General features: G+C 41.6%; 1 protein-coding gene across 16 annotated transcripts in view; it reads right to left on the reverse strand.

Annotated features, from left to right (window-relative positions):
* Positions 1-680: 680 nt before the first annotated feature.
* The window catches only part of NRCAM (neuronal cell adhesion molecule), a 279250-nt gene continuing 264802 nt past the window's right edge, over positions 681-15128 (reverse strand). For all 16 annotated transcript variants that reach the window (XM_046020758.1, XM_046020756.1, XM_046020751.1 and 13 more), the window contains 3 exons: positions 13456-13587; positions 12638-12716; positions 681-3131 (listed from right to left, as the gene is read on the reverse strand). In XM_046020758.1, coding sequence (XP_045876714.1) covers positions 2894-3131; positions 12638-12716; positions 13456-13587 — 449 coding nt within the window. In that variant the 3' untranslated portion in view covers positions 681-2893. The remainder of the gene's footprint in view (positions 3132-12637; positions 12717-13455; positions 13588-15128) is intronic.

Here is a 15128-nt window from a genome sequence, read left to right on the forward strand (position 1 = left end):
ACTAAAGCACGGGAGCCCTCTGGTGGTAGTTTGTAGAAAAAGATCCCGTGAGAGAGAGATTGGCTTAGTCTGGGTGAGAATTCTTTGTATCTCTCTCCCTTGCCTCCACAAGCCATTTCCAGAATCAGGCACTAAAAGTAAATCGGGGCCGTTATAAACTGTCCGAGTGGGAAGGCCCCAGTGGACCGCTGCTTTTTGTGGTCAGGCTTCCAACGTCCCAGGCCCACCGTGCCACACAGCTGGGAGTGACGGTGTGGTGTCTGAGACAACCGGAACGACCTGGCTGGAGAGGAGGGAGGGGGTGACAGACCCCTATCATTGCAAATGCGCAAACTGCCTCACTGAGCGGAGAGGGGAAGGAATCCACGTCGGCCCGGGGCTGAGGAGGGCGAAGTCCGGCCACGGGGACAGGCTGACAGCGGGCACCTGGGAACCGGGCCCACGGAGGTCCCACTTCAGCAAAGGCAGCAGCACCTTATTTCTCCGACCATTTCTCGAAAGGCTGGCCATATCTCCACCTGCTTTTCATTACAAATTTCTTGGCATGTCCCCTATTTTATTAGCTCCATACTCTACTGTTCTCAGTTTTGTGTTAAATTTTCTCTACATGTCTTTCGAAGGCAAAAATAAAAATCTGCACTATTTGAAAACATCAGGAGAAAGATGGAAAAAGCTCAAGATCACAAAGAGATCAAGATGGTTTAATAGTGATTTTTTTTTTATGGAAATCCAGTCATATCTGCCTGTACGTTTAAATACACCGTTACTTTGGACATTCACACTCCACTAGGAACATGACTTATTACAAAAGAGAGAGGGATGTTTAAAACCACATTTAATTTTTAATACAAAATCTGTTGCACTATTACAGAGGTGACCCTTTCATGCACAGAAAACTCTAGCGTCTACTGTTACGGAAGAGTAAAAACTGTACCTTTATTGTCCCCTCCCCCAACAAACACCAGCAAACTTCAAGTCACTTTTATCTTTGTGCTCACTGTTGTCCAGGCAAGCCTATCTTGTCTTTCTGTATTTCCATTAACACGGCTGGTCTGCGAAAAGGGAATATGGAGCCGGGATGACTTCAGACTGGGCTTTGCCTACATAGAGCGAAGATGCCTACTGAGCCCCACAGGCCAAGCTCCGAGGAGTCCATCTAGAAACTCACTGTCAATATCTCAGAGTGTTCACTATTTCAGTTTCACAGCAAAAAAGGGAAAATAAAAACCCAAAAGGCATTTAAGGAAATGCTTTCCAATCCCATGCACTGTATTCATGAGCTAACTTCTTAGACAGTACGACGTCAACATCGGTTACGCGCTTATTCGTAGGCAACACCTCGAAGCATGTAGCATCTACACTTTCAGTGTATTTACAGATTCAACAAAATATCTACATATAAAAAGCTTTACTTAAAATTAAACTTGATGCAAGTTATGAGAAACCAATTTATTGGCAAATGAAACTGAGCATTCCTTCAACCATAGGTTGTTAGAGGATTTCCTATTTGGAGGTAAACCATTTGACAGATATCGTTGGTGGTTACGGTAGGACGTGTGTGTGTTCTGGAAACTGCGAATGTAATCCCTTGGACTGTTGGCCTTGTTAGCACTCATCAGATTTCTGAGTGTCGGAAATGTGTCCATGGCAATTTGCGTACACACTATTTAATGCCGCGGAGAGTTTCAAAAGGCTTGGAGAAAAGCTTTCCTGTTGGCATGCTGTTGTCTGCTTCCGGTTTGGGAATACCTACCCCTCCCCCCAAATTCCCTCCCAAATCGACAGCCTTCTGAACCAGTTGGCTCATTTGAACAGAAACTACAAAAGCCCACAAAACCAGCATACCCTCCAGGTGGGGCTAAGGCTTCTTTTTATGCATATGGGGAAATGCTCCTTTCCATCCACTGTCTAACTGACTTTGTTCACGTTTCCTTTCTTTCAGCATTGGCCGCTTCCAGGACCTCTGCTTTCTAGAAGTTACTTGTGGAGCACGACAGGAAGCTAGGGCTCCGCGTCGGCCAGGCTGGCCGCCACGGAAGGCAGCGTGTTATGGAATGCTTCTGGTCCGAAGGCACTGCACGTGTCTTGCCCTGTGCTTTCTGGAGTCGTTTTTGGAAGTGAAGTGATTCGTTTTCGATTTTTCCGGTCTGGCGTTCTGTGCCAAAACGCATTGCAATACACATTGTTTATGCCTAAGAACAACTGACCGTAGGGAAGGTGTGAGAAGTTGAACACTGTGCTGCGGTAGTACCCAGAGAAATGAGGAGGCTACGGAGTGACAGGGGGCAGAGGCCGGTCACAGAGCCTCAGCAAAAGGCATCTGCAAATGCGACCGTCGTCGTGAACTCATGTAGCAAGGATATCCTGTACATACTGTTGCTTACAGTCTCCCAAAAAGACTAACGACAGCTAGACAGAGTCACCAATGTCACCACAATGCCCACAAAGACATTGGAGTTCTAGAGAATACTACAGTAACACTCTTGACAATGAAAACGGAATTGGTATTTCAGGGGGTTCAGCGGAGGAGAGTATCCACAAAGTATCAAACCATGTTTAACAAGGTACACAGGTATTCCTTCACGTGTAGCAATTTTCATGCAGCGTATTGAACTGTACCCGAAGAGCGAATAACGTGATCGGTTGATGGTGTTGTAGTATTTTTATCAGTTCTGAACAAGAATACCTATTTCGAATGAGAAAGGATGCACTTTGCACTGCCGTTCACATGAACAAATCATCTGAGTCATGTACGTGTTTGCACCGCTCTCATAATATTAAGGTACGACAGAACACAACCCTTCCTGCCTCTGTGTTCCTAGCATGAGAAGGCAGACCAAGTGCGTAAGAGACACATTCTAGAGAAATGGGATGTTGGCAGAGAGTTTACAGATTAAACAAAGGAATTCATGGCATTGACAGGAGAAGGCGCCTCGGAGCTCTCGTTTCCTTCTGCCGGTTCTTTCTCTTTCTTACCACTGTATTGTCCAATAAAGGAGCCGTCCTCATTGAACTGGCCGTTCACGCCCTCTCCATAGTCAACGAGGCTGTCATCACTGTCTTCTTTCTTCACTGTCCTGTCTGAAGGTGTCCGACTGCCTTTTTTCAAGGGCTTGTGGTCTTCGGCATCACTGGAAGAAAGAGAAAACGTTTTCATCGGGATCGGCACTTGGGTCAAGTGTTGTTTCTTAAAGACCATGCATGCAGGTTACGATAAAGCGGGTGGAGACCCAAGCCTCGCGAGCCAAATCTAATCGTCACATAGACTCTGATGGCTGGTATGTGGTTGGCATGAAAATCAGGTGCAGGGATGGTTTAATCATGAAGTCTTCAGTAGGTGGATGGCTTCTCACCGCACGTGTCAGTGACTGATCCCCACTCCCGATTTAGAAGCGACTGAGAGGTAGCCACAGGCATTCGAAAAGGAAGACTTGAGGAGAGTTGAAAATCATCACTACTTTGAATTCAAAAGGAGGGAAAAGCTTATGGCAAGGAGAAAAGTTAGTATGTTAAACTGTGTGAGATTCTCGGATTCCTTGGGTATGAATGGAGAATGATTTTGGTTAAGTGTGAAACATGAGGAGATCTGTTTTCCGAGCAAGAGGAAGCAAAATCCTACTTTTCAAATAATTTTGTTATTAAGTGAAGGCCAGGCTCTAAACTTTAACCTTACCTTTCAAGAGACCTAGAAATTCCATTAAAAGGATGCAGAAGAAACAATGAAAACAGCCTAAGAAGAAAAGCAAAATCCTTATACTGATAGTAAACAATATTTTTTTCTGTCAGAATTTTAGTTAATGGGTCAAGACTGATTAATTTTGGAAAGAGACACAGTTGAACTTCAAAGCACTACCTTTGTACTATTAACGTCATGTCGATATATTCTAAAGAGCATGAGTGAGTCAAAAAATGTCAGAGGAAATTTTATCTCCCTGCTCTCTTCTCCCAGTGTGGTATGTAGCCTATCTGTGTTGGATGGGAATCTGAAAAGAATTTTAAAAGTGTTATAGAATTCAATTTTTCCCCATGATTTCTCTATGAAATCCCTTAGCACAATATCCGGGAGTGGGAGCATGTTTTAGAACTCCCCATATGGTCGTGTCACTAGGAACGCATGCTGACTGACTCTTGAAAAGGTGACATTCGGTTTAAAAAAAGAAAAAAAAAAAGGTCATGAGAGCATACTGTTTCCTTTTGAAGGCCAAAAATGCAAGGCAGAATAGGAAACATAAAGCAATATTAGTAAAAAGCGAAAGGCATAATGTCAAAAAGTGGTTGCGTCAGCGGCCATATTTCCTCTGGCAGCTTGTGCCAGGGTTTTACTGCTCCCTCTGTCTCTGACAGTGACTTGGTTCTAGCCAAGATACACACATTTCGAGATGCACAAATATTCTGGCTCTTTGGCCAATAATTCCTACCAGGGTTTTTGATTTTTCTCCAAGAAGAAAATCTCAACACGGCAAACACAATACTTGCTTAACAAGACACAATGATCTGCTTCTAGAAATTACCAGTCGCAATAAGACCCAAGCTCTCGTCACAGGCCCAATAAACAAGACGATCAGTTCTGCTAATTGACAACCCGGAAGGCATCACAGGACCTTGAAGTGACTTGTGCTTGTGGCCCTTTGGGGGACAGAACATCTAATCATCTAATCCCCAACCTGCTATGAGCATAAAGTGCACATCTTTAATCATTAACCTCTAGGCTGTGCTTGAATACTTTCTGCAAAATATTGTTCTTGACTTGGTGAGCCCCTAAATTCCATCGAAGTGTTCATTAATGAGCAGATTTTTGTCACCTGGATTCCACTTACTCATTTTACTGTACAGGACTAGTGTTCCAAGGAACACACCACAGGAAATTCTAGTCTGTGGCGGTTCTTTGAGCCAGCCATCTATCCACACATTCAACCATTCACACATCTAATACATGTTTATTGAGTGCCTACACTGATACCGTTCTAGTTGTTGGGAATATAGCAGCAAGGGAAACAGACTGAAACCCTGAATTCATTAAGCTTACTTCTAATAGGAGCAAATACAGAAAATAAACAACCAACACATGAAACCATTAGCTCGCTAGGGTGTCAGTAGTGCCATGGAAAATACGGAACTCAGTAAAGGGGATGGAAGGTGTCAGGGGATGGTGTAGAAGCTAACATTGAAATAGGGTGTCCATAGAATGCCTCAGTAGAGATGACACCTGAGAAAAGACTTAAAAGAGTTGAGATAGCCAGGTGGATAGCTGGAGGGAGAGCCATTCCGGCAGGTGCAGCGAGCTGTGCAAATGTCCTGAGGTGACCGCAAGCCTGGCATGTTCTAGGAATGGAGCTTGTGTGGCTGGAACTGAAGGGGGGAGAGAGCCGAATTAAAGTTGGGGGTAGCAGGGCTAGATCAGGGAGATTAGTGCAAAAACACAGGAGTCAGATGACTGGGACCCGGACAAGAGTGGAACGCCAGGGTCACAGACAGTGGTTAGATTATGGACATACTAAAAGCAGCACAGGAAGGATTTTCTGATAGGTTGGATGTGGAATAATAGAGAAAAAGATGACACCAAGATTTTTGGTTTGAGAACAGAAAGGAGGGAATTACCCTTACTATAGAGGGCAGCATGTTTGGGGTGGATGGTCAGTAGTTCAGTTGTGGACATGCTACGTTTGCTACGTCAGAGGAACCACTCCTTCAACATTTTGTGAATCGGATATGACAATGCCACCTAAACCCAACCAGAACACTTTGAGAAAGTGAAATTACAGGCAAACCTCATTCAGGAACCTAGATGCGCAAATCCCAAGGAAGTCACAAGCCCGTGGAATTTAGTAATCTACTAAAAGGATACCATAGTATGACCAATTGGGTTTACTCAAAGAATACAATTTTGTTTTAGCATTAAAACATCAATTGATGTTTTTCCATTTTAGTAGAAGAAAAAAACATGTTATGATTATTTTAGTAGATCCAGAAAAAGGTTATTTGGTAAAATTCAACACCCATTCACAATAAAAACTTCAATACTCTAGGAATATAAAGTGTCTTGATTGACCTGATTAAGGATATTCACAAGAAACATGCAGTAAACATCATCTTTGCTGGTGAATGTTGACAGACTCCTGTCCCATCAGAAATCACAGTAGGGATGCCTGCAATCATTACTTCTAACCAAAACTGCATTGAAAGTACTAAGCAATGTGCAAAAAGAAATAGAAGGCATATGTCATTATTCATAACCGATAAGGTTACACGTCAGTAAAACACCCATAAGGATCTACAGGCAAACATTAGAATAAAAGAGAGTTTGGTAATATTGCTGAATATTATATTAGCATAAAGTCAATTTTATCCCCGTACTTGCAAATAATTGGAAAATGAAATTTTAAAAAATGATTCCAGTTACATCATATAAATATGAAGTATATAAAAACAAAACCAATAAAAATGTTTTAAGCTCTCTATGAAGAAAATGAAAGTTTAATTCAGTTACTAAAGAAGAGCTAAATAAATGGAAGAACATACCATAAGCGTGCATGGGCAGACTCCAATATCATAAGTAGGTTAACTTTCTTTATATTAGTCTTAAATTCAATTTATTTCCAATAAGAACCCAGCAGGTTTTTACATGGATCTTGGCAAGCTGGTTCTCAGCTGCATATATAAACAAAAGGGCCAGGAATACCTAAAAAATTCTTGGGGAAGAATAACAAAGTTGGGGGGTGTCTTGATTTATCAGATATCAAGACTTACTAAAAGCTACAGCATTAAGATAGTGTAGTTTTGGTGCAAAGATAGACAAATCAAACAAAGGATCATGAAATATTTGGGAGCTCATTCTGTTGGCTTTATTTCTACATCATATTTCTATCCTATGGTAGCTGGGATTATTTTTAAAATCCAATTTTCCAAGTGTTCGCTGGTACATAGAAATAAAATTGACTTCATGTTAATTTTGCGTCAAGCAGCATCACTAAATTCTTTTATGAATTCTAATATTTTCCTGATTCCTTTGGATTTTTACATACACAATCCTATTAGTTATGAATAATGACCAGCCAAGAAGGGGCTCCCTAGAAGCATCCATTCTAGTTTTGTTTTTTTTTTTAAAGTAGGCTCCACACCAGGCAAGGCTCGAACTCACCACTCTGAGATCAAGACCTGAGCTGAGATCAAGAGTGGGATGCTTGGGCGCCTGGGTGGCTCAGTGGTTTAAGCTGCTGCCTTCGGCTCGGGTCATGATCTCAGGGTTCTGGGATCGAGTCCCACATCGGGCTCTCTGCTCAGCGGGGAGCCTGCTTCCCTCTCACTCTCTGTCTGCCTCTCTGCCTACTTGTGATCTCTCTCTGTCAAATAAATAAATAAAATCTTTAAAAAAAAAAAAGAGTGGGATGCTTAACCAACTGAGCCACCCAGGCGACCCATATCCATTCCATCTTAAAGATCATAGTGGATGAGACAGAAAAGTCGGCTGCACTTGAAAGAAAAGGAAGAGGAGTGTTCTATCCATACACAGAATCTTTCCAGGAAAACTTGTCTTCCTAAGATTGGTTTTTAAAAAGCGGTGCAATGTAATGTCACACTTCCGTTAGAATCAGGTTAAATGGGAAAAAAAAACTCACATGAGACACCAGGACAGTGTGTGGCATGTGACTTGTGCCCAACAGATAGAAGCACTCATCACTCTACCATCACACCTCCTCGCGCCACCCCAAGTCCCCACCTCAGGGACATTCTTTTTCTCACAAATACTCTGTAACACACTTACTTAGAACTTTCCAGAGGTGAGGCCTTGTTATAAGCCTGTGTATTAATGCTTGGCTTTTTTTCAACTCAAAGATGAATTTCTTAATGAAATAGTAAACAAACTCGCTTTTGACATCATGTCAAGGGAAGTCGCTCAGTCAAGTGTCAGTGTGAAAGAGAAGCTTCCCAAACAAGAGGAACTGAGAAGGTACGGAGGATGACTTAAGAGTCATACACTTATTTAGCTACACGGTATCCAAAGCTTAAAAATATTCAGCCCTACCTTTTACGAGAACGGTTAAAGACAAAGATTCAACAAATTTCAAAATAAGTCATAAAATAGTAATACGGCTCCAAAATATACTTTTTGATCCTCATAGCCATGAATGAAGATGGTTTTGTAGCGTAAAGGAAAGTTCACATCATGGTGTAGAAACAGTCCCTGTGCGGCATCCTCTGGGAGGACTTCCCTCATCACCCTCCTTCCACCCGCCCAGTAGACTTTGGCTTCCAGCCTGAGCTGTGCCTCTTTCATAGCACTTTTCACACGATGCTGACTGTCCGTTTACTTCCCTGTGTCCCTCGCTAGATTATAATCTAGTGGTATAACGTTCTATCATTTTTAAGATCTCCCCAGCCTGGCATAAAGTAGGCACTCAATAAATACGGGTTGAATGAATGTAATTGTAATATCATTGTAATATCACAATAGAAGAGATGGTGGGCATTTTTTGAAATTTTTCAGAATTCTAGCGTCAGCAAATTTTCATGCCTTGTGAATTTCATGATGTAGGACAAAGCATCGGAGTATAGGTTTTTTTTTTTCCTTTTCCTTACCCTCAGAATAAAATTTAAGGAGTTTTTTTGTTTTGTTTTGTTTTGTTTTGCAGCAGCCCTTCATTCGGTGTTATACACACAGGTCGTACCCATTGAACGTCTACTGACCAAAGTCCAGGAGCGATGGACAAATCTGTAATCATTCAGTCTGACTCTCCCGTGGTCGCCATCCCACCACCAAACCCACCAAACCCTGCTGCAGTTTGAGTGACCTTCATGACCCAAACACTCCTTCTAAAGGTCCGTCATTATTTATACTGTTCACATACAAGTTGATGTTTGTGAGCAGAATAAATCTAAAGTAGACATCATATGTGACCCACCTTCACATCATGCAAGCCCAACGGGCATGGGTTAGCATGCTTGGAACAGGACCATGTTCCCTTGAAGGACAAGATTCCCATGCCCAGACCCTCCACATATGCTATGGGTTCAAGTACCATGGTCACAGGATTTACGACCTAGGTTCATTCTGGTTTCTAAAGGAATGGATCTAGAGAATAAAAAAAAAAATACTTACACAGTTAGTTGCATTGTTTCTCTGATTTTTCTATATGCTAGTAAGGATGTAGATTCTACTGTCTGTATAATTAAAGAAACAAACAAACAAAACTGCAGGCTTCCACCAGAGGGTCACTGCTTGGGGATGGGAGTTGGAAGGAGGGCACAAGTTTACAGCTTATGGAAAAAAAAAATCAAATTTAGCCATTGAAGTTCCATCCCTCTTGGCACTACGAAATATCCTCTGGCTCAGAGCCAACGATGTAGAAACTGTTCCATCCTCAAGCTGGAGAACGAGCAAATCATAAACAGAATTGATTTATATTTAGCAACAGTCTCAATTTTGTCTGTGTTGGTATGTGATCTGCATATTAATTTATTTTCAGAATGAAAAAGAATAAGCATCAATAAACAATACAGAGCTCAAAACTTCCAGAAGGTGCAAAGCAGAGAAGGGACCCTGGTGATTTAGGAAGGAGAATGACACTTCCATGTATTCAATATATTATTTTTTTTAAAAAAATCTGTTGGAATAAGTAGTTGGAACCGTTTTCATTCATCATAACATCTAAGAAACTAAAATCTTTTTGTTTTTGTTTTTGTTTTTAAGTTAGAAAAGAATCCACAGCGGAAAACTTCTGAGGTAGTGTCAAGAAGTCACAAGACGAAGCCACAGCCATAGCAAAGGGTGGTTGGGTATTTGGGAAAGTGATTTCACTTGTGGGATTGACTGTCCTCGTGGACTGGCAGCTTCGGTTAAAAAAAAGAATTACTGGGTTGTGTATTAAGTTTTAGACACCGGTCAGAACCTTCCCTTGGTACTTCCTACATCAGTGTAATTGCATGTGTGAAAAATATTTCTGTCTTCACAGATGAACCAACGGGTCTGTACTCGATAGGCCCAAAGAAAAGTCTTTCTCTTCTGAGGAACTCAAGGCATGAGTTCAAGACAACTGTGTGAAAATGCTTCACAAACATATCCCATATGAATGAACACCAAGACAAAGAAATATGGCCAAATAAATGTAAACATAGTGATAATGAGGCCAGTTGCCAAATCCTTGCCACGAACTACTCGTGTACTGCTCTGGAACCCCAAATTGTATTAAAGGTTGTTAGTAGACATCTTGTGGAGGAGGTTAGAAATCACAGAAACTAGAAGCCTTCAGTGATCATCTAATATCCGAGCAACTGTATTATTTTACAGATGAAAGAGATGGAGACCCCAGATACACTGAGTGCCTTATCTAAAGGAATCAAGGGTAGGGCTGGGTTGATGGTAAAAGGAAGTTTCTGGATTGGGAGCTAGTTCCGGGTCAGCCTTGATTTCCATCACATTTCAACGGAGTAGGCAACATGGCTGCTCTGTGAACGTCAGGTTACGTCAGACCCTGGTTTCACACCACCAGAAAAGCAAGCTGACATTAGAGAGGCACGAGGCAAGCAGCACATCGCCGGATTGATTTAAGCATGATGATGGACAACAGGAATCCATCTCCACGTGAGGAACGCAGGTGGCGCCATGCTTTCTTTCCATTTCATGCCAATACAGGTGTTTCAGGCTACACTGAAGACGTAGCTTCATCGCCATAAAGAAGGGAGTGGTGTGCCTATCTTGTGTAACATTCTAGCCACAGGAACCTTAAGAAGTTATTTAGTCATTATCGCCTCACCCGCGTTACAGGAAGTACAGGTGGAAGAGTGAATTAAACCAGCGAAGACTGCAGCTCACCCAGCGTCACACATGGCTTCCCTAGACTGTGGCCATCTGCACACAGCCCTACCATGGCTGAGGAGAGTGGAGGGGAGGGGGTGGCCCAGGAAGCTTCCACAGATTTTGAGTCCCAGAGTCAGCATAGGACGTCCAGACAACCCTCACTAGACATCTTACTGTATCACGAGGTACAGAAATTCTGAGAAGTTTTACAAATCATAATCATCTCTGTTGAAGGTCAGAGTTTCTGAAGGGGTAGGTGCTGAGGCATGAAGCTCAAACACTTGTATCTGCGTGGAAACTGATATGACTGATATGACACCAAATGTATCTAAAATATATGGTTTTTCTCAATCAGTTATCATATTTCTTATCCTTGACATTCCTTAGCCCCTCATGATATTGATGTGCAAATACCAAAAATGAGCTCCAGAGATGGATTAAAAATTAGCACAAATATCTATAAATGTCATCTGGCAATCACAATAACGAAATATCTCATTTCACCTAAAAGCCTTTTTTTCTGCCAAAAAAGGTTCAGTCTGGGCTCAGGGCATATTTAAAATACTATATTTTTATAATTAAGAGGCTGATAGAAAAAACAAGGAATAAAGGCATTTTACAAATGCAAGTTTCCTTTGGAAACCCAAATCCCAACTTTTTTTTTTTTTTTAAAGATTTTATTCATTTATTTGACAGAGAGAGAGATCACAAGTAGGCAGAGAGGCAGGCAGAGAGAGAGGAGGAAGCAGGCTCCCTGTGGAGCAGAGAGCCCGATGCGGGGCTCGATCCCAGGACCCTGAGATCATGACCTGAGCCGAAGGCAGCGGCTTAAGCCACTGAGCCACCCAGGCGCCCCAAATCCCAACTTTTTATAGCAATAAATATAGAGCTTATTTCTGATTTTAAACATATCCAAAATAATCAACTCTCTCTTTTTAAAAAGACATATAAATCCTCGGTAAGAATATCTTTATTTAGAGAGTCTCCCTCTGTCTCTCCCCCCTTCTCTTTTCATGACTTAGCACTAGGTTATGTTAAAATTTATCCTTAATGATGGAGCCAAGCCAAGAATGTATGATCAAAGTTCTGTGACTTAGCACACTGCCTAGAGGGCTATGGCAGTCTTAATTTACAGCTTCTGAAAGAGCCTTGCTGTCCTTTCATGATTCATGGATGGGATATAGGTATTTCTTTTGGAAAAGCAAGCATCAAATCCAGGATTAAAAAGAGTACCGCCAATTTTATAAACTCATTGCTTAGAAAGTGACAAGTGGGGGCGCCTGGGTGGCTCAGTGGTTTAAGCCGCTGCCTTCGGCTCAGGTCATGATCCCAGGGTTCTGGGATCGAGTCCCGCATCGGGCTCTCTGCTTGGCGGGGAGCCTGCTTTCTCCTCTCTCTCTGCCTGCCTCTCTGCCTACTTGTGATCTCTCTCTGTCAAATAAATAAATAAAAAAAAGAAAAAGAAAGTGACAAGTGTAGTTTCTGTCACAATGCAAGCTGTGTAGTGTCTCTATTGCTGTTTTAACTCTTCTTATAACACACAAGCTCTGCCTAGGTTGAGCAATACAACAACGCTTCTGGAGAAATATGGTGGAGTGGAAGGCACTCTGGCCCCAAACCTGGGACTAAGATGGAAATTTATTTTTTAATGAAGAGTGAGGACATTTTCATTGGGGATGTGTAGCCATGGAGACATGGAAGTGTTTCTAAACGGATATTTGAGGGAAATAGGAAATGCCACAGAGCCTGTTCCTGGCCTCATCCTATAAGCGGGAGTCTGCATGAGCTCGGCGTGTGTGCTGTGTGGGGCAGGGGAGGGGAGGATGAGAAGCAACAGCTCACCTGTATTCTCCAAAAGTGCCATCGTCTTCCTTCATGGGCTGGATTTCAGGATCAGCATGAGCATCTTCCTTCTCTTTGACTAAAAAATTTCAAAGGGATAATATGACCTATTGATTCCTTGTTCCCTTATTCAAAGTTTTCAAGAGCGCACTCTCTGAGCTGTATCTCGGTGGAAAATGATTCTAATACCCAGCAGCTGTCCTACCCCAGCAGATGGGTTATGTGGTGATGTGACCCTGCATGTACTTGGCTGTTTTGGTCTGAGACAACCTATTTGGCCCATCTATTTATTACCTATATTCAAGGTTACAAATGGTTTCAGCACATTTCTTCGGCGGATTTTTTTTTTTCCTGGCCACTGAATGGGAAATGGCCAGGGAAAGAAAATGTAAATTCACTGGATCCACTGAATTGAACAAAACCATTAGCCATAGACACATCACGATATCAAGACTCAGCCCATGCAGTACTTCCTCTAGAAGACTCCACGTACCTTCACCCTCTGCCTGTTGGTTTTAGGTGTAGCACCTGGGACTTAGGCGGAGCCTAAGCAAGCAGAGTCACTAATATCTTCAGAGAACAGATTAATTTACTCCCCCAAATACCTTCTGATCCTTGACAATGTTTAGGTTCCCATTACCAAAAAAAAAAATAAAAAATAAAAAAGGCATCAAAACTTGCTGGGACAGAAAGTCCAAATTTCTGGCTCTGGGAAAATACGCTTATTGCAATCTGCATGATCACTCTCATTGTTTCTTTATAGTTTTGAATAATTATGCAGCATTGTAAGGCAATTTTAATCTTTCTTTCTTTCTTACCTGGATATTTACCACCCTTGTTTCTTCTGATGAAGCAAACAATCAGCAAAATTAAGATCAGGAGAGCGACAGCACACATTAGACCAATGAACCAGCCCTGAGTCGCAATATCCACCTGCCGGCTCGCCATTGCTGGAAAACAAATCAGGGCGTCAGGGACATGGCTTAAGGGGGAGATGAGAACTGTCATAGTCTCTTGCAGTAAAAAATCACCATAGTATATGAGCTTTTATACATTTTACACGTGTCCCCCAATTGAAATCTGCCAGTCATCAATCAGGAATTACATAAAAACTTTGAAAAATCTTCATTAATCAAAAAGATTCAAGTAGCGAAATCTGAACGCTAATACCATCAAATGCTAACAAATCCTGCTAAACACTGTGTTCACAGCAATTTTCACTATATATTCTCAATAAAAAAATAGTCCCAAGTCAGATTTAAAAGTCCTGTCTACAAATAAACTGTACATTTAGTAAAATGATAAGAATGTAAGACCGTTTTTAACAGAACAGAATGTATACATCTCATGGAGTATTTTTCCTTCAAAGGAACTGCTTTTGGAGGCTAACATATCATTGCAACGATGTTGCCATTTTTCAAAATGTTTTGGAAATCTTCTTTTAAAACAGAAAACTTTCCACCCAAGAAACCTGTCCACATAAGATAGCCAGCCCTATTATTTCATATAACATCTCAATTTGCACCTAAATCATGACTTAGATTTGTTATTCATCTCATTTACAAGAGTTGGTTCTAAAATATTTTTGGAAATTTCTGAAAAATCCAATTTATCCTCAAAGGATCAATATTTGATATTCAATATTGCTTTGGATCCATTTAAAAGACTTTGAGTATCTTGATCAGCGGAATCATTATTGGGATAAATGACCAGCTTAAAGAGAAAATACTCATTCACATGTATACATAGTCTTTGTCTTCATCTATTCTCTTTGAGTCAATAAACGTGAAGCCCCTTATTCAACTAGTCCCTGTATGCAAATCTCCTAAGAAAAACACAGAGTAATTAGCATTTCTGGTATTATTCTAACGTATCAATCAAATGGGACAAAGTGCAGCATCAATGGCGATTCAGACATGCCCATGAGGATTTATTTAAATAAATTAAATTAGTATGAAACTTTTTTTTGAAAAAGCCTTTATTTTTTTCTTTTGACTGTGATCAAAGTAAAAGGTTTTCTTCTTTAGATTCACAAGCTTGTCTATACCATGCTTTTAATTTGACTGAGTTCTTCTGCGTGCATTTAACACGGGTGGGTTGGCTATATGTGATCTCTGGATGCAGAAACACATGGCTACATAGACCCCAGCTTCCGCCCTCCGTGGCCAATATGTACCGTGTTGCCTTATTCTCCTCCACACAAAGCAGAGGGAGAAAAGCGAAATGCTTAAAATCAAGCATGAAGAAGGATGTGAAGAATGTGTGCGTGTGTGTGTTTAAGAAATAACACGAGAAGTGGAAATACATCCTCTGGATTATTGATCAAGGGTCAGTAGCCTTGCTCTCGATGGCCATGGGTGCCTTGTTGATTCAAGGGTTTTGAGTGGTATCCTGACTAGATGCAACCAAGGCAGGAGTTCGGGCGGTGCTCTCCTGCGCACAGACACCCTGATGGTGACAATGATGATGGAGATGGAAGACAGAGATAATG

The sequence above is a fragment of the Meles meles genome, chromosome 10 (assembly GCF_922984935.1).
Source record: "Meles meles chromosome 10, mMelMel3.1 paternal haplotype, whole genome shotgun sequence".
Taxonomy (NCBI): Eukaryota; Metazoa; Chordata; class Mammalia; order Carnivora; family Mustelidae; genus Meles; species Meles meles.